Genomic DNA, 24,124 nt, shown 5'->3' on the forward strand with positions numbered 1-24,124 from the left:
TAATGCCATCTCATTCAGTTGATGTTCCCATAAGGCACTATGAGGATGCACAGCATGAGAGTTCAGATACCATGCCAATCTATGGTTTGTTTTAACCAATATTCAGAAACCTATCTATTGCTTGGGGTGCAAAGAACTAGAAAATTATTGTACATCTTATCATAACAGAGGCTATGAGTACTAGAACCTCAAAGAAAAGTAACTTGTTAGGAACACACATCTCTGCAAAATAGTTTTCTAAAACATGCTTGGAACTTCAGCATTTTGCTTATGAATGTTCTGTTCTTTGGTTAATGGTGATTATGAAAGCCTCTTATAATGCCACTTACAAGACTGATTCAAATAATTATCTCTATTATCAAATATTCCTTTTATAGGAACATACTTTATACTCATACAATTCCAGAGATGTTGATCTTGATATAAATCTTACACTGTTTGGCATCTGCATGCCTTAAGGACACTCTTCTTCTGTATGATTTTCCCTGCAAGATACAATCAGTATCTGAAGTCTTTTTTTCAAACCCCAAATGCAAGATAAATGGTTAACAGGAGCAAAGCTTCATCATCAACTTTCCAATGTTTTCTTTCAGATGCTCGACTATAAAAAAGGCTGTTCAGAAAAGTCTAATATATGTTTTTGGTCTAATATATATTTAAATCTGTTCTATTACATAGCTATCTTGTAATATTTATTTTTATGTTTATTGGATAGAAAAATACTGATTTTAAGAGGTTTTCAGGGTTTTTATGTCTTGCCAAAAACGACTTAATATAAGTTTCTTAGATAAAATCATCTGTGACTATTATGGAATCTCTCAATTAGTTTTCTGAATGCTGTCCAAGAATTACTCGGCCCTTATCAGCTTTTATGACTGCTTTGGCCTTCAGAGACATGGTGTATCACTGAAAGAAATAAAAACACTGGACACAGATAAATATAAGTGCCATTCCCTGTTTCTGCAAACCTTTAATATCTCCCTTGATGTTCTTCTTTACTATTTGTTTGGTTATATAAAGGTCATTAAAAGATATGATTTTAAAATGTGCCTTGAGTATGCTGATTCTGGTATAGTTACTAATCAAATAAATTGTTTGCCTGCTTGCTTCTAGCATTTTTTCCTTTAACACTGTGTCAGTAAATTGAGATGCATTTTAAGAAAACCGTTAAAACACAACTTAAGAGTATTGAATTTTTCATATGCTATATGTAGCTATGAGCTATTTTCCCATAGACTTAGACTCTATGATAAATTAAAAATTGTATTTCCAGGAAATCAATAAGGATGCAATTAGTATTATCTCCAGGGTAACATCAATGGAATCAACTTATCCCTTTTAACTTACCAGTAGCTTTATCTATGAAAAAGGCATGGTCTTCATTGCTTGAGAGAAGATATGTGACTTGTCCATTCATTCCTTGGTCTGGATCATGTGCTATTATGTGATGTGCTATTGAGCCTACCTCTGCATCCTCTCTAATGTAGGAAACAGGAGATGAAACAAAGCTAGGGCTGTTATCATTGACATCTAAAATGACAATTTTTGCTGTCAGTGAACATTGGTTATGCTCAGTCAGGCTTACAGCCTGATTTGAAGCCAATACTGTCAGGACAAAAAATGGAGTTATTTCTCGATCAAGAGATACTGCCGTAATTAAGGTACCATAAATAGGATGGATGAAAAATGAATTTTCTGTCAAGTAATTACTATGCATTGAATACTGAAGATTTCTGCTTAAAAAACTACCGTCTCCATCTCTTGCGCTAAATGTATACACCAAAGTACCAACAGGCACATTTTCCTCTATCCCAATTACAATAAAGTCATTTTGGAAAAAAGGTGAGTAGTCATTTTGATCTTCAACATCAATACTGAGGAAAACAGTCTCATTCTGTGGAGAACTGTTTAGACAGTCAGTTACAACAACTCTGAAGAAGTAGTGAGATATTGCTTCATAATCAAGTGCTTTAGAAAGAAAGAGATTGCCTGTAGCATTATCAATTTCAAATGGAATATCAGAATCTTCTTCAGGGATAATAAAATGCTGTTTTCTGTTGGGATATAAATGCTGATCAGGGAGTTTTAAAGAGCCCATGACTTGACCAGGTCTAAAATCTTCTGGTATGGCAAAATGTCTGATGTATTGAGAAGAATAAGAAATTCCTTTGCCAAGAGGTATTACCTAGGCAAAAAAAAAAGAATGTATTTGTTTATTAATGGCATTTTATAACATTTTCCCCTGAAATGGGAATGATTACTCATTCATTGACTGATAATATTAATTTCAGTTAAGGCCGATATGTCTTGAAAATTTGAACAAGGTCAGCTTGAACTTTCCATTTGTTTCATGAGACCTCTCTTGTTGAGTTAGACCTAAATTAGCCTGTACAGCAGAAAATATTCCCCTTAGAAACTAACAAGCATAACATTACAACACCCTTCAGCTCATTATTCTCAGAAAATTATATTACGATATAGTCAAACTCTCAGCCTGCGGGCAGCATGAATCACATGCTGGCCACACACCTACACCTGGTTTAGCAAAGGGGAAAAAAGTTGTGATACATCATGTGATGATGCTGTGAAACCGCGAATTTGACACCCCTATATATATCATCATGATGGTTAGCAGGGCTTCATTTTCTAGTATTTTCAAGCATTTTTGTGCTCATTAGTATAACATGATGTATAATCAATGATTTCATCTATTGATTAATTTTGCAAATGATCCTTCATACTGTGGCAGACGTTACAATGCTACTACTTCTGTAGTAACTCAGAAATAATTCCAGAAATAATATTCTACTAACTGCATAATCAAGAGAAAATCAGGTGTCTATTAAAGCTAAATGAAACAATCTTTTTATTGACAGCCTGGATATTATGGAATTTTTCAGGGTAAGAAGGTTAGATCAACAGAACTATCCACACTTCTTCATGAACCAGGGTGGATAAAAATCAATGATTTTTTTAAAAAAATCAAAAAAATCAGATTTTTTTTATTTAAATCGGATTTTTTTGATTTTTATCGAATTTATTTTAATAAAAAACTTTTGGGGTAAAAATCTATCGTAAGATAGTTTTCTATTTAAGATACATAAATAATTTAGTTTATTCAGCATGAAATGGAGCTTAGTTATGTAGCATGAGGTTGTATATTCTGCAACACTGGGACTATCGGTGAGTCAACAGTAGGTCAGAGGAGTAGCAGAGATGACAGTTGCTCTTTAAAAATTATGATTTAAATTGAGCTGATTTAAATCAAGGCTCCTTACTAGTGATTTAAATCATGATTTAAATTGTGATTTAAATCAACTCGATTTAAATCAAATCCACCCTGTCATGAACTATTAAAAACAATCTTCTTCATCCGATACAATGTTCGGCATGACTTCCTCTGTTGTGTTTAAGCCACAAATGTTATTTCATTAGATGATACAATATATTTTTGTTATGAAGTCAAAATTAAATATTACTACAATTAGATTATTCATACTTTAAAATGCAGTGTTTTTTCTGTTCAAGAGAGAGCAATGCTCTTTATATTGAACAACAGAATGTGTCAAATTTTGTACTATTAAGAAATACAATTGGTGGCTTAAAATGCATCAGGTCACATCATCTATTGCATACATTAAGTAAAATCACACCTTTGTGGTGAGTTATATTGAAATAGTTTCATTTGGTTGGTTATAACTGAACGCACTGTAATGGACAACAAAAATTCCAATGAAACACTCAAGTGCTTAAAACTATACTAAACACACCCAAAGGTTATTAAAGGATCAACCTAAGAAATATATAAAAATACCTATATTTTGACTAAACCACAATTAACTTTTCACATTTAACAAGATCTGAGGGCAAAGATGTTAGCAGGAACCATTCTGTAAGTTGATGATATACCATCCATGGCTTTAGAACATTATGCATTTCTTTTAAAGCCTTTGATAAAAAAAACCCAGAACCTTCCAAATTGGCCAAAGAATTGTAAATACATATGACAGAAGAAGAAAAATTATTGTAGAAGATAGGTAGATAATAATATATAAGATAATAATGATAGCAGCTGAATGTGCTTACTGTGATCTTAAATTTAAATTAAACCAAATTTAATTTTTGTCCAGGTTCAGCATTTCTTTGCTCAAGATTGATGAATCTTTGGGAGTATGCGCCCCCCCCCTCCCCACATCAGTGAAAGGTACTGAAACAAAGATGTGCATCATTATTTTTCTGCTGCTTTTAGTTATATTTTTAATTTTTCCATATATACTTTGTAATTGTATTATTTAAAGGCAGGGGTGATATTCAGCAGGTTCTGGAGAACTAGTAGCGGAAATTTTGAGTAGTTCGGAGAACCGGCAAATACCACCTCTGGCTGGCCCCAGAGTGGGGTGGGAATGGAGATTTTGCAATATACTTCCCCCAGGAGTGGGGAGGGATGCGGATTTTGAGGTATCCTTCCCCTGCCACGCCCACCAAGCCACACCACGCCCACAGAACCGGTAGTAAAAAAATTTGAATTCCACCACTGTTTAAAGGGATATATTTCTTTTAATGAAGGAAATATTCATGCCAAATTCTGCAGCACCCATATTTTAAAATAAAATAAAGGATGTACAAATGAATCAACAAAGAGAGATTGAATGTATGGTGCTCTGGATAGGGTATCCATATGTCCAAAATATCATTAATTTTGGTCTCTTTTAGTTGATTCGTTTAAGCGTGTCATTTCTTATTCAAAAGTACTACTTCTCAAAAAACACTGTATGCTGAAGCCAATACCTCAATATTGATGACTGTTTCCCCTTGAAGAGAAGGATCTCCCTTGTCAATTGCCTTGATTACCATTCGATAGCTTGAATGCCAATTGTATAAAAGAGCTTTGGTAGTTCTTAACTCACCGCTACTGCTGTCAATCTGAAAATGACCTAAACTTTCTTCTGAAAGAGATACATGAGCATGTTAGGAAAGTGTTATTTAGAAGAACCTTAAACAATGTTAAGTACTGAGTGGACAGCTGACAATTCAAAATTTTGAATTGTGCAAAATTCTCTCAGATGGCAAGCAGAATATAACCATGTTTCCCTAAATGTGCATATTTTTTCTCTCTGCCTTGCAGTCTTAAAAAGATTCACTTAAATAGAAATCAACTTCCAATTCAAGGAATAAAAATTTAAACTAATAGACTTTATAAGCTTACAGAAATATCTGGCACTTTTAAAAAAGCAATCTGATTTCTTAGGGTACAATTTTAACCCCTCATCCCTCCATGTTACAAGAGATAATGATATACCCAATCAATATGCAATGAAGGTCATTTATACCAATGATGAGCAATTCAAACTTATAATCCATATTTGGCCCCAAATTCTCCAAGATTGCACTGCCTCAAGTCAAGGAGACCTTTTCCTCTATCTTAATAGTGTCACTTTCTATGCTTCCCTTCAAATATACCTGAGAATAAGGATATTTTCTGGTAAACTCTTTATATAGTATGGCAAGTTGCTCTGAGAGGGTAATCTATATACCCTGTTTCCCCTAAAAAAAGACATCCTCTGATGTCTTTTTTTGCCTAATAAGCCCAATCGGGCTTTTGAGCGCATGCACTAAAATAAGCCCCCCCCTTGAAAATAAGCCCTCCCCGAAAATATTTAAACACATGCACAGCTGGTACCCGCCATTTCCTCTGGTTTCCTCCACACACCCCAAAATAATAAGACCTCCCCGAAAATAAGGCCAAGCGCTTATTTCAGGGTTCAAAAAAATATAAGATAGGGTCTTATTTTCGGGGAAACACGGTACTACTAAAACTCCTGTAACTGGATGAAATGGTATACCACAGAGCAAAACATTTTGAACCAAAGTACAACCATAGTCAAATAGGCTAACCTACAGAATACGTACAAAATACAGTATCCAAGTATGCCCACGGAATTAAAATTTGGCAAATTTTATAAATGTCATAAAACATTTTCTGTGCTGATTTGAGTGTGTTAACTGTTCAACATGGATCATTTTCAAGGCAGGTACATCTTTGAATATAGGCCAGCTTTTATAGTGAGAGCAGTACATTAGACCCTCTGTAACTGTTGAAGACATTGAGGAATCTGGTAAGGAAATATCTTTGAAAGCATGTCCTAATATATATCAGATAAGAATAAAAAAAAAATTCCACATGGTTGATACCCTCGAGCAGTAGAGCACATTTTGTATCAACTGTGGCTTTGAACACAGTAGCTATACTATTTTATAACATATCATAAACCTATCAGAGTTTAAAGATAAACATTGGATAGATTGTCATGGCTTACTTTGGGAGAATAAGATCCAAAACACAGATGTCACCCATCCAGTTTGTCACAATTAAGATAAATATATATTAATAATATATTAATATATTATTATGACAAACTGAACATATGACATCTGTGTTCTGGATCTTATTCTCCCAAAATAAGCCATGACAATTCATGAAGTCTAGATTCTCCCATTTCCTAAATAATTCCAAGAAATATGGAAGTCAGAGAAAAACAGACCAAGGAGAGAAGCAACCTAGAACTAAGGAGAAATTCTCCTAACATTGAGAACAATCTAGCAGGGGAACAGCTTGCCTTCAGAAGTTGTAGGTGCTTCATCATTGGAGGCTTTTAAGAAGAGATTGGACAGTCATTTGTCTGAAATGGTATATGGTTTCCTGCTAGAGCAGGAGGTTGGACTAGATGACCTCCAACTCTGACAATGTTCTTGTTCCTGTCCCTATGGGATAGGTATTGTCTCTATGGGATGCCCCCAGCAGGCTCAGCTACCCTCCAAAACATAGAATCCCAGTACCTCAGTAAAAAGTAAAAAAGGCAATAGTCACCTGAGTCCATAGCATTCCTTAAGTTACACATGGGTGGTGCTAAATGGGTGACAATGACCAGATGCAGCCATACTATTTTTACTTCATAAATAATATTACCTGAGGATAACAAATACAGCACTATTCCATTGTTTCCAGAATCAAGGTCTTTGGCAAATATACTGGCCACTCGTGTTCCTGCTGGTTGCCTTTCTAAAACCTAAAATTAAACAATTCAGTTAAAACTAAATGTTTCAAATTTACAAGGAATTCAAATAATTTGTGTCCCAAAACAAAATCATGACTTATGGTTTGGAGACAATTTTCACAAATATATTCACAAATGGGCGGTTCATACCATATATTCAGATATTTTTCTGTTATCTATTTGCCCCTTTTCTGAGTGGCTGGATCAGCATGATTTTCAGCCTACTTATCAAAATATTACTAATAGTCAAATTTATTGACTGATTGCAGGATGCTTACTTCTATCTCTGGCCATAGGTAAGTTGTAATTTGTTGAGGTTGGTTGGGGCTCTATTTTCCAGTCAGAGCATAACTAAGCTGATATATTAAAAATACTTCATCTCACTGAGCATATACACATAAATACATACTATATTTATACATTTAGAAGACATGTCATAGCATTGTCATAGCATCTAGCTTCATTGATTTTTCTGTAATACCTATACAGGTTTCACTTTAAAAAATATATGCCATAGCAAGTAGCAGTATTTAACCAATTATGATTCCAAAAAGCTAACCTGACTTAGATTTTATTAATATTTGAAATTGGGAACATTATCTGACAAAGGTAATGATTAACCAGTATGGTTGCCACAAGACGTTCATGTTAATCATCGGGATCTCAGATCAAATTCTTTCACATTTTGTAACAGGATGCTCAAATTCTAATTCAAACGTTTGACCACAAGATGGTGACCAAAACCAATTTTTCTTCATACATTTTTTTTTTTACTTGCCTGTAACGCAAATTGAACATACACTGGGTCGAATTCACATTCAAATTTAAAATTAATACCCTCCATATTCCGTCTCACTGTAATAAAATGTATAAAATGTCCCCAAAGCCCTTTCTCAAACCTGCACAGTAACAGACTCTGCATATTTTGCAAACCTTGAAACGTAGCAGATCCTGAGAGAAGCATGGACGGTTGTCATTGACGTCCATAACTGAGATATAGACAGATACGGTAGCATTAAGTTGAGGGACTCCATGGTCTGTTACCAGAGCGATCAAATGGTGCTGAACTTGCTGCTCATAGTCTAATGCCACCCAGTTTATAATTTCCCCTGGTGAAAAGGAACAATGAAAAGAAAGAGTATTGTGGGATGCATTTTGTCTTAATAAGTAGCACAAGGTACCATTTGCTGCTTCTGTCACTTGATCCATTACCCAGAGGCTAGCAAGAGCAGTCATTCAGCATTACTTGTGCATCTAATGTCATTGTGCAGTAAATGACTTGGACTTCACACAAAAGTTAGCGTCAGAACCAGATGCTATCAGCCAGAAGCAATTAGATTGTCAGGGTTCCAAGTAATACACCCATAGCAAACATAACTCCAAGGCTGGTCGATTCCTCAAAGAATAGTTTTATTGGGATATATCATATTGGCACAGGCTGGTGAAAACCAACTCTGAATGTTCCTACGGTTTTCACCTAATTAGGTAAACATTTTCTCCCTTCCCTAAACTATCAGCCATATAGTCCAATCAAGGTGTCGTCCAGTTGTCTGTTAACTTCATTCCTCCCCTCTCCGACCACCTGTTGGAATGTCCTTGGTTCCCAGGAGAAAGAATTTTGTTTTGGCTACAAACTCCAACTATCTTTATTCACCCCTCCCTATCCCCCAGCTCCAGTGTGGCAGCACTGAAGCCTCAAAATGGCCTCGGTTAGGTCAGCTTCAGGGTTAACACAGATAATATTATGATTCCCAGACCAGCAAAACAAAAGGGATGACGTTATTTTAGTTGTTAAGGAAACTCACTAAAATCTTCTTAAATTGGGGATTCTCAGTACAAATGCTTTTGAGAGACTAAGGAACATTTCTTCACTTTGTTCAGAGCTGCAGATATTCTGAAGCCTTGCAACAACTAAATATGAGTTATCTGGGAACTTTTAAAAATGAATTGCCTCATAATAGAATAATACAGCAGTGGTTATACTCCATGATTTCCAAATTATTTCTTTATATCTGCAACAGCAATGCTGCTTTATTCGTTTTTTTCAATTGATAAAAGGACAGGTTTTATGGAACGTATTATTTACATGTAGAAACAACTGTTCTGGCAATTAATCTGGCAAGTTATGTGTAATTTCCATTCCATTCCATTCCATTTATCCATCGTTCTGGATAAAATTTGTTTATCATTACACCTTTTCTTGAATTTTATTCCGTATCAGCTCTCTCATTCTCTTTAAAAATATACCAGTAGATTATTTACATCTGTGATATGCTATTATTAAGCATTTCGTACAAATATCTCTAAATCATGCGTAAAGCCATGCTAGTCAATTTCCTATCAAAAGGGGTAAGCACTACCTATGAAGTTTGAATTAACTTAAATTCTCCAAATGGAAGAAAAAGTTAGAAGAAGAAAAGGGCAAATATGTCAGCAAGAATAGAAATAGACAACTGTATAGTTTTAAAGCAGTAGGGCATCCCTGAGAAACTGGGGCAGCAGAATACAGAGAAAACTCAGATTGAGTGGGGCGCTAGTATCAATTGAGGGCACATACTGAGAGAATCTGACTGACTTTTATCCTAGAAGTTCATTCCTCAAATCAGTAGAATATATGTAAGAAGCACAGACTACTCAGCATTTGTGCTGATGGTTTATATTTTTTAACTTTATGATACTTGGGAGTATCAAAAACTTTTATTTATTTATTTATTTATTTATTTTATTGAAAAGTTTTATGAAAAATACAAACATTTTCACCCCCCACCCTTCCCCCCTCAACCGCACCCTCCCCTTCCCACCCTCCCTTCCCCTCCCTCCCCCCCAACCCCCTCCCTAGACTTCCCAGAACGAGCACAGGGTATAGCATTCACAAACCAAAAACTAAAATGTGCTAACAAATTATTACATTTCATATTCTCCCTAGGTCCTTAACTCCTTATAACTCAGAAAAAACAAACATAAACTACTTAATATTATTTCATTCATAAGCTATATGAATCTTCTTATTCGGATACTTCTTCTGTATGTAATCAATCCATTTTCTCCATTCCGATATATATCTCTCATTTGAATGGTCTTTAAGGTATGATGAACTTTTTTTTTTATTTATTAAGTAATGAAGACTGCATTCTATTTTTAGTGTTATTTTTTTTTCTTTGCACCTATGATGCCCAGTTTTACTAAATGTTGAGATGCAGTTTGTTAATTGACAAATAAATTAAATAATTAAACTAATTCAATGAATGCATATATTACTAGAAAAATAACACAGCCCACCTGAATATAGGGAAGATTGTAAAATGTTTTTACCTGTATTGGAATTGATTCTGAAATAATTGTCATTTGATAAGATGAAGTAGGAGAGCTGCCCGTTTCTTCCAGAGTCCTTGTCAATTGCTTTAATTGTGCCAATCACACCTTGGGGTAATACTCTTTCCTCAACTTCAATAAAATAGACATCGTGAAGAAACACAGGAGAGTTATCATTTTCATCAATTACACTGATTATTATTAATGTGCTTGCATTTTGTACTGACTTATCCATTGGGCTAGTAACAAAAGCTCTAAAAGTATGAGTTTGCAAATGTTCATAGTCTAAAGGATTATGTAAGTAAACCATGCCTGTTTCTGGATCAATTTTAAAAGAAACAGAATCTATGTTATGTTCCAAAGAGTATGTAAGAGTAGAAGAAATGTGATGGGAATTTAGCTTCCAGGCCCTTATTTGCAGGATTCTGGCACCTAAACAGGATCTTTCACTAACTTCCACTTGATATAACAACTTTTCAAAAGTCAACACAGGACTTCCCTTTTGTTTGTCAATTAGCACTCCCAAAATCAACACAGAGCTCAGGGAAGGATTTCCATGATCTTCTGCTATGATGTGTACCACTACATGTTCATGCTGCTTATGACCACTCAGATCTCTAGTAAGGTAAAGAATCCCAAGAGCTGGATCAATAGTAAAAATACTTGACTGACTGCTTACAATGGCATAACGGATGAGCCCATTGAGCCCACTGTCTTTATCTTCTGCATGAGCAATATAAAGAGCTGTTCCAGGTAGCATGCTTTGAGATAGATATATTTGATCATATTCTATCATAAATACTGGATGGTTATCATTGATATCAATCAGAGTTATGTTGACCTGGGCACTGCTGAAGATGGAAGAGCTTCCCAATTGTGACTGCACTGTAAGAAGTATGTGATCATATGTTTCATGGTCAAGTTGTTTTTTGGTGTGTATGATTCCACTGTGAGAATCAATAGTAAAAATTCCATGGGAATTGCCAGAGGAAATTCTATAAGAAACGGTATCCAGGAAATCTGTAAAAAGGAATCAAACAGAGAAGTTTAATAGTGTAGAGGTTTCATTTCATGGAAATGCATTCCAGTTTGCTTGAAAAATCCATGCTACAATATTAAATGAACTAAATATTTTAAGCTTGCTTTTAGATACTTCCTATTTGTTTTTGCTTTCGCTGAATCTAAAGCATGCAGAAAAATAGAGAGAAAACAAGATCCTATGGAATATTTGTAAGAGCTATACTGTGTTTTCCTGAAAATAAGACCCTGTCTTATATTTTTTTGAACTCTGAAATAAGCGCTTGGCCTTATTGCCATGTGCTTAAAAGCCCGATTGGGCTTATTATCAGGGGATGTCTTATTTTGGGGGAAACAGGGTATTTCTATCCCTTTAGATTATAAACTCACACACACATAAAATTGTGACCAGGATTGCCATGCAATCCGGTTGTAAAACATGACATCATGTGGCTGCATTGCTTAGTAACACAATTCTAGCAGTGCCAATTGCTGTTATAACTTTAGGACACACAGATCATTAAATGGGAAATGACAGGAGTTGCAGGTAAGAATTTGGGGTTGATATACTGTTGCTGCGGAAGGGTGTGGAGATTCTTTGGGTCATCAGGACATGCAGGCAGGTCAGTGGAGGCCATAGAAAGGTGCATTTGCTATTAAGGGTGAGAAGTGTGAAAAATCTTTGGGATCTCGTACTGGCAACTCCAAATCTCAACCAACAAATGCTCTGTCTTACACACTGGCAAAAAAAAATAAAAAAAAAAATCAATCAGAACACAAAATACAAACTGGATGGATACAACCTAACAGACGACCCTCACTCTGTCAAAGACCTTGGAGTACTCATCTCAAATTATCTAAGTGCCAGAGCTCACAGTAACAGCATTGCTAAAAAAGCATTAAGAGTTGTTAACCTAATCTTGCATAGTTTCTTCTCTGGTAGTATTGAACTGCAAACTAGGGCATACAAAACTTTTGCCAGGCCAATTCTTGACAGACAGCTCGTCTGCCTGGAACCCGCACTGCATATCGGACATTAATACAATCAAACGAGTCCAGAGATATTTCACAAGAAGAGTCTTCCACTCCTCTTCTCGCAACAAAATACCTTATGCCACCAGACTCGAAATTTTGGGCTTAGACAACTTAGAATACACCGCCTTCAGTCTGACCTAACCATAGTACATAAAATTACCTGCTGTCCTACCTGTCAATGATTACTTCAGTTTCAACCACAATATACGAGCACACAATAGATATAAACTTAAGGTAAACCGATCCAAACTAGACTGCAGAAAATACGACTTCAATAACAGAGTTGTCAATGCCTGGAATGCACTACCTGACTCTGTGGTTTCTTCCCCAAATCCCCAAAACTTTAACCTTAGACTGTCTACTGTCGACCTCATCCCGTTCCTAAGAAGTCTGTAAGGGGCGTGCATAAGTGCACCAGTTTGCCTACTGTCCCTGTCCTAATGTTTTCTTTTATTTGTATCCTTTTCATGTATTTATAATTATGTTTACATTTGTATCTGTGATAAAATACATGCTTGAATGAATGAATGAATGAATGAATGAATGGCAGGAACAACATACTGGGGTGACTTATGACCTTTCCTATGGGCTTTCCCATTTACTTTGTCTGTGAGAAGCCAGCAGAGAAGGTTGCAAATGGTCATCACATGATGCGGCTTGCGATGACATCATAATTGCAATCTGCACACCTGAGAACCAGTATCATGATCACATGTCTGTGCGGATGCTACAATGGCTGGAACGTTTAGGAGTTTTAGTTAAAAGTCCGTTTTTTTCCATACCACCATTACCTTGAACAAACGGAAGTAAGCCAAAGACTACCTATGTGAATTTACTTAAATCTCTGCTAACTACATCCACTTAAGTTGAATGATTCTACTGTATAGACACCCATCAAAGTTCTTATGCAGTCAGAGCTTATAAATGATATGAGGTTAATTCAAGCCTGACCCTGCTTTAGAACAAGGAATTAATAATACATAAAGCACACAAGCAAAGGGGACCTAGTCAAAGGAATGTCTTCGAAAACTTTATTAAGATCTAGTAGTAGCTAAGACACCAGGCTAGAAACCAGGAAACTGGAAGTTTTGTCTTGCCTTAGCCTGCTGGGTGACTTTGGGCTAATTACACTCTCTCAGCCCAATTCATCTCACAGGCTGTTGTTGTGAGGAAAATAATTACAATAAAGAATATTAGATATATTCTGTCAGGTTTCGATGTCGTCTCAAATAAAATAAATTGCATTTCCAAACAGATAGTCTTTGAAGAAATCTTTCATTTTATTAAGCACGGCAATCTGTCCCCGATCGTGGCCTAGCCAACTCTGACTTCCTGACCCCAAACCTTCCCTTTCCGTTCCCCAATTCTCTGCGTCTCATTGGCCTTCTTCCAAATCACTCTCCCCATATCTACTACTTAAGCTCCCAGGAATGTCCCCCCTCCCATCTCATCTCCTAAGGAATATTATCTTCAAGGAAAATAAGTAGGTGAAATGTCAAGCGTCCTCTTGCCAGCTGCCCCCTCTTCTCCTTCTTATGTCAGCACTAGAGTAAATGCAGGTTGAAGTGCTGACATATTCACTACTTTGAGTTACTTAAAAGCAAGATAAGTAATCTAAACTTCACCTCCTATGCTACTACATATACATGCTCAACATATTACAAGTAGCATGATGAGAAAGTAGGGAATGTGGCAGGAAGCATAAAAGGTTTCTTGCATTACGTTCATGGAAATGTAACATACATTGAGTATGGATGTGGGAGTGATGTGGTGACCTAGAGGTGGAGCTCTCGCCTCACAATCAGGAGGCTGTGAGTTCGATCCTAGGTAGAGGCAGATATTTTTCTCTGGGCACAATGAGAATATATCTGCTGAACAAAACTCCACACTGGGGACAGGAAGAGCATCCGGCCATTAAACACTCTGCTAGCTCCATTCTGTTGCCCAGACTCCACCCCGCAAGGGATTATGGGGTCATTAAAAGATGATGATGATTGAGTATGGATGTGATTAGAGATATGTTTAGGATGAAGGATATGGTAGAACACTTTCTTTTCCATAAAGAAAGTTGTAAATAAATAATGTTCTATATGTTTCAAAGTCTAACAATTGTTTTAAAAGTCTTTTAACATTATTTAGATGATTTTTAATGTCACTTCTCAAGGAAACATTCCATGAAAACATATGTTCAGAAAAATCATTATGAAATTCTATTATTAATATGTATTTATTTATTTAATATATATGACTACCCACCTCAGCAGGCAGTGGTCCTGATTCCAAGCTTAGCACTAATTTTTTTGCATTTCTGCATATCTAATGTACTAAAAAGAACATTGGCATCCTGTATTGATAACCTGTAAACGATCAGCAGAGTTTTGGAATGTGCTGGAATGGATCTCAAGGGACACTTACTCAAAGGCTTTCTTGCTTTCACTGTTCCAACAGAACTTCCTTCAGGGGCATCTTCAGTGATGGAAAAGCTGTAAGATGAGTGCTCAAAGACAGCAGGAGCCACAGCAGTTTGAAAGATCCCCACAGTTACATCCGCATCAACATCAGACCTAAGACCCCCACCATCCTGAGCAGAAACAATCAGCAGCACACTGGAACAATCTGCATTAGTCAGGGATGATATCAAATAAACAGTTCCTGGGGGGAAAAAGATAAAATAATGAACCGATATATTAATTGTAGAACATTTAAATGCAAAAGTTTTGCTAAAACTAAGTCTAAAGGATCTGAATCTGTTATTATTTTTGTTGTTGTCGTTGTTAGTTGCGAAGTCGTGTCCGACCCATCGCGACCCCATGGACAACGTTCCTCCAGGCCTTCCTGTCCTCTACCATCCTCTGTGTTGAGTATTGAATGGCAGATTTGAACGGACCAATCAGGGACAAGAGCGGGAAATTCATAGGACAGTCAGTGGCTGAAGCCGCGGACAGCTCCTAGCTATAAAAGGAGCTGCTGCGGCTAGGATTGCCATTGCGATTTACGGAGCTAATAAAAGTGTTAGACTCTACTGCGTGTCCTGTCCTTTCTTGCACCCATGACCTAACACTCTGGAGTCCATTTAAGCTCACGCCTACTGCTTCAGTGACTCCATCCAGCCGTTCTCTCGTTCTCTGTCGTCCCCTTCTTCTTTTGCCCTCAATCTTTCCCAGCATTAGGCTCTTCTCCAGTGAGTCCTTCCTTCTCATTAGGCAGCCAAAATATTTGAGTTTCCTCTTCAGGATCTGGCCTTCTAAAGAGCAGTCAGGTTTGATCTCCTCTAGGACTGATCGGTTTGATCGCCTTGCAGTCCAAGGGACTTCTTCTACAGCACCATAGCTCAAAGGCCTCAATTCTTTGTCACTCAGCCTTTCTTATGGTCCAACTTTCACAGCCTACATACTAATGAAGTGGATATTGCAATTTATTATTTTTATATGGTGTTTAAGTAGTATAAATGTACACGTCTTACAAAATTAATGACACCTGCAAAGGGACTGTAAGCACTCCTGAGCTATACTTTGTGACATGCTCTTCCATATGATAGGGACTATGTCAAATAAGGCCCAGGAGTTTATGGCTTCACTGAGTTTATCCTCTGTGAACCTAAACCACATAGATAAACACGTTAGCCTTGTTTTTACTCTGGAGTAATTGCCTCTCTCTATTGGACACACTGGGTGGTGCCAAGATCCCTAGAGTCCCAGCTGAGAAAGCTAAAGATCAAATCTGATTTGAGTATGTTTGAGTCTATTTCAAAGTGGAGCATTTTCATATTTTCATCTCCTACTGCATCAGCAGATTGTTAGGTCTGTCTTTGAGCGGCCCTGTTTAGGATGGCCAGTTACCTGCTCCCACAGAGCTGTACTGACAGTTAGCACAATGTTTTGTCAGCAAAGTCACTCACATTTAGTGAGTCTTCACTGGACCTGGGCTGGACCTAGGGTAATGACTAAGGCATTTTCTTGCCATGTTTTCTGGGATTCAATCTAGCCTGTGTCCTCTGATCAAATAGTTAGGGAATTTTATAGGATGTCCTCTATCTTTTGTTCCTCTTGCATCATTTAAGGGGGGAGGGGTGGTTAGCTTCAAACTTTAATTCCTAAATTAGTCTCTAGCAAAGTTTCGTTTTCCTAGTATTGTGCTATGTTTGTTTTTGCTGGGGTCAATGTAGGTTGCTACAAATGATAATCACTTTCTTAAAGGATACCCAAGGATTATGTTAGAAGATGGGTCGCAGATGTCAAGGCACCTATTTCTGTGAAGTTAAAATCACAGTGAATCTTTTTGTGCTCTTTAGACTGCATCAAGTGATTGAAATCCAGTTGATGTAAACTTAAATCCTAAAAATTACTCATTCAGAAGGATATTTCTTTATCCTAATACTTAAAAAAGACATCTTATTTGGTCTATTTTAAAAGTGTGATCTACAAAGTTTCTTATAATTGTATCTCCCTTTTATTCTAAGAGATAATTTAACAAAGAGTATGTTCAATTTCTAGGCATTTCCCATCCAGGCCTATGCCTATTCTGCTTCAGTAAAATTCTGCATCAGATGCTCCAGCAGTATAAACAATTGTATCCGTAATTTAAAAACAAACAAATCATTTTTAAAGTGTCAATCCAAAATCAAATATTGCAAGTACTTATCGTATTTTTCGGAGTATAAGACGCACCCTTTTCCCCCCTAAAAGAGGGTGGAAATGTTGGTATGTCTTATACACTGAATACAGCCATTTTTGGCCTCCCGAAGCCCCGCCCCGCTCATTCCATTTTTGTGAAAAATGGGCCCGTTTTTCACAAAAACGGGGTGTGCAGAGGGTTTGGGAGGCCTGAAGAGTGCTCCTGGGTGCCAGGGAGGGAAAAAACTTTTTTTCCTCTTACTTACCTCTTGAAATCTTGGTGCGTCTTATACACAGGTGCGTCTTATAGTCCAAAAAATACAGTATTTGTTTATTTTTTAAAATTCACGTTCCCACAATAACATGCAATCATAATTATAATGCATTATATATGATTCCTATCATACCTGTAGATGGGTCCACTTTGAAAAGGGAAGAAAAATATCCCGGAACCAGTTTATATGTCACAGTTCCATATAACCCAGAATCTTTATCTGTAGCAAGAAGTTTAGTTATTTCTGTTCCTGGCTGTGTATGACTGCTGATGTTTATCACATAAATTACAGGGTTGAAGATAGGAAGATTGTCATTTATATCTTCAATTACTATGTGAACAAAAGCTTGGGCACTTAGTCCACCCTGTTAAATCCAAAATCAAAACAATTTGTAAGCCAATTTCAAATATAACAAACACCTTTCAAATTGCTAGAGATCAGTTAACCTAAGGTATCTTAAAAGCAGTGTGAAATCTGAACCGGTTTACTACTTTTAATGCTTTTAAAAGTTAAAAAAAGGCTCTGATGATTTTTTTTTTACTTTTTAAAAACATATTTACTACTATTACTTTTTAATGCCTAAAAAGGAAAAATCTGCTGTATAAAATAACATTATCAGAAAATTATTTAGAGTTTGCGTTCATTGTTTTTACATTCTGAGAGGGAAATTTGTTGAAGTGATTTTAAAGCAGAATCTAAAAGAAAAAGCAGAATCTAATCTGAGCAAGGATTAGTCAAGCATATTTTGTAACTTTAACTGAAAGGTTTATTTACAAGGAATATATGGCCTCATATACTTTTCTAGGGAAGAAAGGCAGGAATAAAGAGTATTTGAGTTTAATGAACTCATAAACAAAGAGCAGGAAGAATGTAAGGGAACGCAGAGCAAATCCCTTTCTCTCTATCTATGGCCCACTGGTCCTTGTATTCAATAGGTTGTGAGATGAGGAATATCAGTGTATCTGAAGTACTGTACATATCCAATAGATATATGGGAGGTTTAAGCAGCTATCAGCATTATCCTTTAATGAGCCTTTCAATTTTTTTCCTTCATTGGTTTCCTATGATTGCATCCTTTAAATTGCCTTTCTGTAGCTGTAAGGATGACATTTTTAAAAAGCGAAACTTACCCCATCAATGGCTTTTACTAATAAATCATAGGTAGATGGATCTTCTTCCCTGTCAATATCCTGAGACGCGTATATACAGCCAGTGTTTACATCAATCTGAAATGCTTCCAATTTTTCATAGCTATGGAATCCATTATAAAGAAAATATTCAATATATCCAAAATAGCCTGAATCTTGATCTGTTGCTTTGACCTGCAATAGTATAAAGAAAACAAAATCTCATTAATTCTTACATACCTGTTAACACATCCAAAACATTACTTAAGCAAGCAATATCTGTATTTCTCCAAGCTAAGTCTGTATCTCTTTGGCCCCATTTTATCTTCTTTCTTTGGCTATGGAACTTTTATTTGCTGCTCAGCTCCATGAAATAGTAATTAATTCAAAGCTAGATTTCATCTGGAAACACCAGAAAGCTGCAGAGTTTAAATTAGGGCAGTTAATTCATGCAAAGAACACTTAATTAATCCTTCCACTTAGTATCTCAAATTTAGTCCCATAGCAAATCTTTTAACGATGCTGGCAGGACAGCTACACATCTCCACCTCAGTGGACTGGGCAACAAATACTAGCAAGTAGTGAAATTGACAAAAATATGCCACTTTCTGCTCTCTGCAGATAAGCTGCCTGCATAGTGCACTTAGATTTTTTTTTAAAAAAAATAGTCTCTTTTTGATGTGGAATATGGATTAAGGAATTTTTGTTACTGTAAATCTGTCACAATTAATAAGGGGCGACTATCTTTAAAGCTGTGTGAAGTTGAAATAGTTATGGAATCTAATGTTGCAATATCAACTCTATAATAGCTTTTGTATATATAGTATAATATACTGTATAATTTTGTTGGAAGAAAGAGACGTAAATAAACATGCTGGATAGCTACTTGCAAAGAAAGGTAGTTTTATTCAGCAGCGTTACATGGAGTATACCAGCCAAAGCAGGGGTGAAATCCAACAGGTTCTGATAGGTTCTGGAGAACCGGTAGCGGAAATTTTGAGCAGTTCAGAGAACCGGCAAATACCACCTCTGGCTGGCCCCCGAGTGGGGTGGGAATGGAAATTTTGCAATATCCTTCCCCCAGGAGTGGGGAAGGAATGGGGATTTTGAAGTATCCTTCCCCTGGAGTGGGGTGGGAATGGAGATTTTGCAGTTTCCTTCCCTTGCCACGCCCACCAAGCCACGCCCACAGAACCAGTAGTAAAAAAAATTTGGATTTCACCACTGAATCAAAGGTAGGCTACAATGTTAGAATGCTGAGAGTGGTAGTACTTATAATATATTTTAATTGTGAAATAATGGACTTTGAGTGAAATATGTGCAAATTGAGGTGTTCCTGTTCTGGAGCATGTGAAGTCCAGAGAGGAAGATCATTTATAGCCTGTGGAATGTGTTGGTCTTAATTGTGTAGATCTTTTCCTAGGTGTGGATTTTTATGAGGTGTCCGGCATCACGGTGCAGAGTTGTGATATTTCCCTTATCTTACAGAAGATTCTGTTTTATGTATGTATGCCAGTGTCAGCTGACATTTGGAGAGGTGCTTAATTAATTGCATCCCAAGTGCCCATGTGAGCAAAAAAAAATAAGCAGTTTATTTGTAACAGGAAGGCCTGAAGGAACGTTGAACATGGGGTCGTGATGGGTCAGACACAACTTTGCAACTAACAACAATTTTATTGTTTATTTTGAGGTTGCCAATGCGGTCAGCAGTTTTTGTTGTGTGATTAGCAGAGATGACAGGAAGGTTTTCAGCTTCTAACAACATTTTAGAAGCGAAGTCTCAATTGTATTTGTGTTAACATGGCTTTGAAATGTTTATAATTTTACGATGAAATAATATTGTAATAAACTACTTTTATGTTAGGGCTGATAGAATGTTAATATTCTGTATAAATTATGCTTTAGATCTTTAATGGCTTCTCACATGTGTCTTTCCAGCCATCCTTTGAAATATTAACATTACTTTAGACTGTAGATGCTCAGTTTAAGAAATGTGTAAAGAAATACTTATTTAGAATTTATTTAAAAAAAAACCTTAAGAAATGAAATACCTCAAGCAATTTAAAATTCTTTATGAATGAAACTTTGTAGATTAAGACACATTAATGGTCAAATGAAATAATGTTTATAAATTGAAAATAATATTTTATTCTATAAATCCAACCTGACACTATTAATTTTAATAACATTAATATCCGTAAGAGAACAGTGCTTAAAAATATGCAATAAAAACAGATGAGTTGAAAACATGCACAGTCTATATATGATAATTATTCTAAGAAATCGAGAGTGTCACAAAGCATGGTCTGTTTCACTTGATCTTTTTCTTTTAAGAGTATATGGAAAATGTAAATCCAAGCCAACCTTACAGCTTGTCTCATTTATGTAAATTTAAAAAAGAAACAATGCAGTTTGCAAAGTATAGTATTTCTTCCAAAACATCTTGTAACCATATAAATTTATTTTCCTTACATGTCTCTTCATAATAAGCTTTACCTAGATTTGACCTCACTAAACATCACACGCTTTCTATAATCATAGGTAAGAGACAATAACTTCCATTTTCATATACAGCACATCTTCTTAACCAAACCAAATGAATAAACTAAATTCTCATACATCCATAAGAGAAGAACAGGCTGATCTGGAAAGCATGGTTAAACATATAATCAGTTTGGAATCTTTGCGTTGACACAAGAGACTAAGTCCAGCCCCCATAAATTCCGTTGATCCTTATCAAGTGTCAATTTAGCTTTGACTGTTAGTTGACTACATTCTTGAACAGAGATAGTACTGATACCGAGGGGTGAAATCCAGCAGGTTCTGACAGTTCTGGAGAACCAGTAGTGTAAATTTTGAGTAGTTTGGAGAACCGGCAAATACCACCTCTGGCTGGTCCCAGAGTGGGGTGGGAATGGAGATTTTACAGTATCCTTCCCCTGGAGTGGGGTGGAAATGAAGATTTTGCAGTATCCGTCCCCTGCCACACCCACCAAGCCATGCCCATCAAGCCACACCACGTCCACCAAGCCACGCCCACAGAACCGGTAGTAAAGAAATTTGAATTTCACCACTGCTGATACTGTCTATTCAAGACAATTTATATTAATTGGAATTGAATTTGCCTTACTGACTCAAGTTGTTAAAATTCCTCTTTAAAATAAATATATATAATTACAAAATTCACAAGAAAATATCTGGGAGAAAAGATTTTTAAGAGTGCCTTTTTAATGTACTTCTTTTACTGACAACTAGCAATGTGCATAGTGCGGTGTGGGGTTAAAAAGGCGATATGATTGCAGCATGGCAAATGAAGCCCCAACTATTTTGTACATGTATCAACACGTTCAAAGAGGCAATGTTTCAATTATGATGCTTCAATTGTATTCTTGCCTATTTTGACAAACACTCTTCCGTTCCCAATGCAGTTGTTAACAATCTAGAGACGTGATATTTATATTAAATAACCTTGAAGTGATAATCATGAGATAAAAAGGTTTGGAACATTTCAACCCTCTGGAAGAAATGCTTCAAATGTTGTTATGATGTGCTGTCTGCTATTCAGAAAATCATACTCCATATACGCATTATGGCACTATGCTAAATAGTAGCTGGACTAACAATAGGTATTAATTTGGAAATGTAGAAACAATTCTGTTATAAGTATTCAAAAGCTTCAGCTGGCACAAAAAGCAATCGTGCAGGCGACCATGAGTGATAGTCATTCAGCACGTGACACTTCTGCTCTGTGAATTGCATTGGTTGACAGTTTGCCTCTAGATACAATTGGATACAACCCTCATGGCCTGGGACCATGTTACTTACAGGACCAACTCTTGTCAGTGTAGATATATTCATGAACTGGAATAGTCATGGCAACAAGGTCAGCCAATGGGGACTGTTTGGTAACTGAAACATAGTATTGCTGTGTGAGCCACAAGAGACAGCTAGGAGCCTGGGCGTGGCTTAGCTCAACTGTTCTGTATATAGGAGAAGTCTTGTCTCTGCTGTCCCCAGCCTGTTTTTGTACCTACTTACAATCTCTTCTCTCTACCACGTTGGAAAAAGCAGCATGGGTATTGTAGATTTGTCTTATGTGTTATTATATATATATATATAAAGAAGTTTTGAATCCTGCTGGATTTTCTGATTGTGTGTGCTGCAACAAACTCTTGACATCTCTCCCCAGTGGTATCCATCAGTGGAGTTAGATCTATCAGGAGAGCCATATTCTACATCCCGCCTTGAGGCAATGTCAAGATACCTTTTTTGCTATGGTGTCTACCCTCTGGAAATTAGACTTGCCCAAACCTGCTGGCTTTTTGTAGGGTACTAAAAACCCAACTTTGCCAATTTGGGATCCTGATAGCATGGGTGAGCCTGTTTCATGACTAGTTTGTATATTTATGAGTTTCTCTATTGCTATTTTTATGTCATTTTTTGTCTTTAATTGTGGCTATTTTTATTGTTTTTCACTCTACTTTAATGATAGAGTAGGTGAGATCTCTGTTTGTGATCTACTGCCTGGTTGACCCATGTTTTAAATCAACACCAGGAAGAGAAATTGTCAGGTCTTCCTGTTTTCCTGAATAGCATATCATTTGTTTATAACAAACATGAGCCATGAACTCACAAGCTTCCCTTCTGATTTTAATAGATGAATAGGTACAGGTGGTCCTCGTCTTACAACAATTTGTTTACTGACCGTTTGAAGTTAGAAAGGCACTGAAAAAAGTGACTTATGACTGTTTTCACACTTACCACCATTGAAGCACCCCCATGGTCATATGATCAAAATTCAGAAGCCTGTATTTCCTTTCCCTGTGGCTCATATTTCATTGCCAAATGGCTTAATGAGACAAACAGCTTGCATATTGTATATCTTTCTATGCGTATTCAGTGGTGGGATTCAAAAAAATTTACTACCGGTTCTGTGGGCGTGGCTTGGTGGGCATGGCAGGGGAAGGATACTGTAAAATCTCCATTCTCATCCCACTCCAGGTAAAGAATACTGTAAAATCTCAATTCCCTCCTGATCAGCTGAGACTCGGGAGGCAGAGAATAGATGGGGGCGGGGCCAGTCAGAGATGGTATTTACTGGTTCTCCAAACTACTCAAAATTTCCACTACCGGTTCTCCAGAACTGGTCAGAATCTGCTGAATACCACCTCTGTGCATATTCTTTATTATATGCTCACATCCTTTTTTTACCCTCCCTTAACAATAGAATCTCCTTTAATGATAGAATATAAGTAAATAATTATCTAAAGTAAATCTAAGCATCTAATTTTAGTCTGGTTAATCTTTTCTGATATGGGGTGAGCCTTCCAAAGCGTGTAGGGAGTTGTGGGGAGCTGATTTCCTCTGTACCACTTTGGCTCATTGAGAGGAGAAATTTGTCTTACACTGGGTTTGCATTAAACTCCTACTATTTATAATTATACTTGGTGTCTTTTCTTGTGTTCAGCTTTCTTGCTATACAAGCTGCAAATAATATATTAACCAGCAATATGATGTTTTATATTTCTTTTGTTGCTGGATTGCTAACTTGTGATCATTTTATAGTTAATTATTTTTGTAGTTGTAATTGGTAACTTTTTTTGTATTTTGGTATTTTTATGTCACTTTATTGTTGGGAAGTGCTCAGAGCCAGGTGGAATTGGGAGCATTCCAATAAATAAAATAAACAA

The 24,124-nt window shown here is 36.5% G+C and overlaps 1 protein-coding gene across 1 annotated transcript in view; it reads right to left on the reverse strand.

Moving 5' to 3' along the window:
- Nucleotides 1–24,124, reverse strand: part of LOC139320581 (protocadherin-23-like) — a 52,804-nt gene that overhangs the window by 11,182 nt on the left and 17,498 nt on the right. The window contains exons 2-9 of the mRNA XM_070948958.1: nt 18,438–18,622; nt 17,440–17,671; nt 14,835–15,071; nt 10,368–11,387; nt 7,989–8,164; nt 6,968–7,067; nt 4,789–4,946; nt 1,348–2,185 (exon numbers count right to left, since the gene is read on the reverse strand). Coding sequence (XP_070805059.1) covers nt 1,348–2,185; nt 4,789–4,946; nt 6,968–7,067; nt 7,989–8,164; nt 10,368–11,387; nt 14,835–15,071; nt 17,440–17,671; nt 18,438–18,622 — 2,946 coding nt within the window. The remainder of the gene's footprint in view (nt 1–1,347; nt 2,186–4,788; nt 4,947–6,967; nt 7,068–7,988; nt 8,165–10,367; nt 11,388–14,834; nt 15,072–17,439; nt 17,672–18,437; nt 18,623–24,124) is intronic.

The sequence above is a fragment of the Pituophis catenifer genome, unplaced genomic scaffold (assembly GCF_029215685.1).
Source record: "Pituophis catenifer annectens isolate HBS135680 unplaced genomic scaffold, rPitCat1.0.hap2 SCAF_8, whole genome shotgun sequence".
Lineage (NCBI taxonomy): Eukaryota > Metazoa > Chordata > Lepidosauria > Squamata > Colubridae > Pituophis > Pituophis catenifer.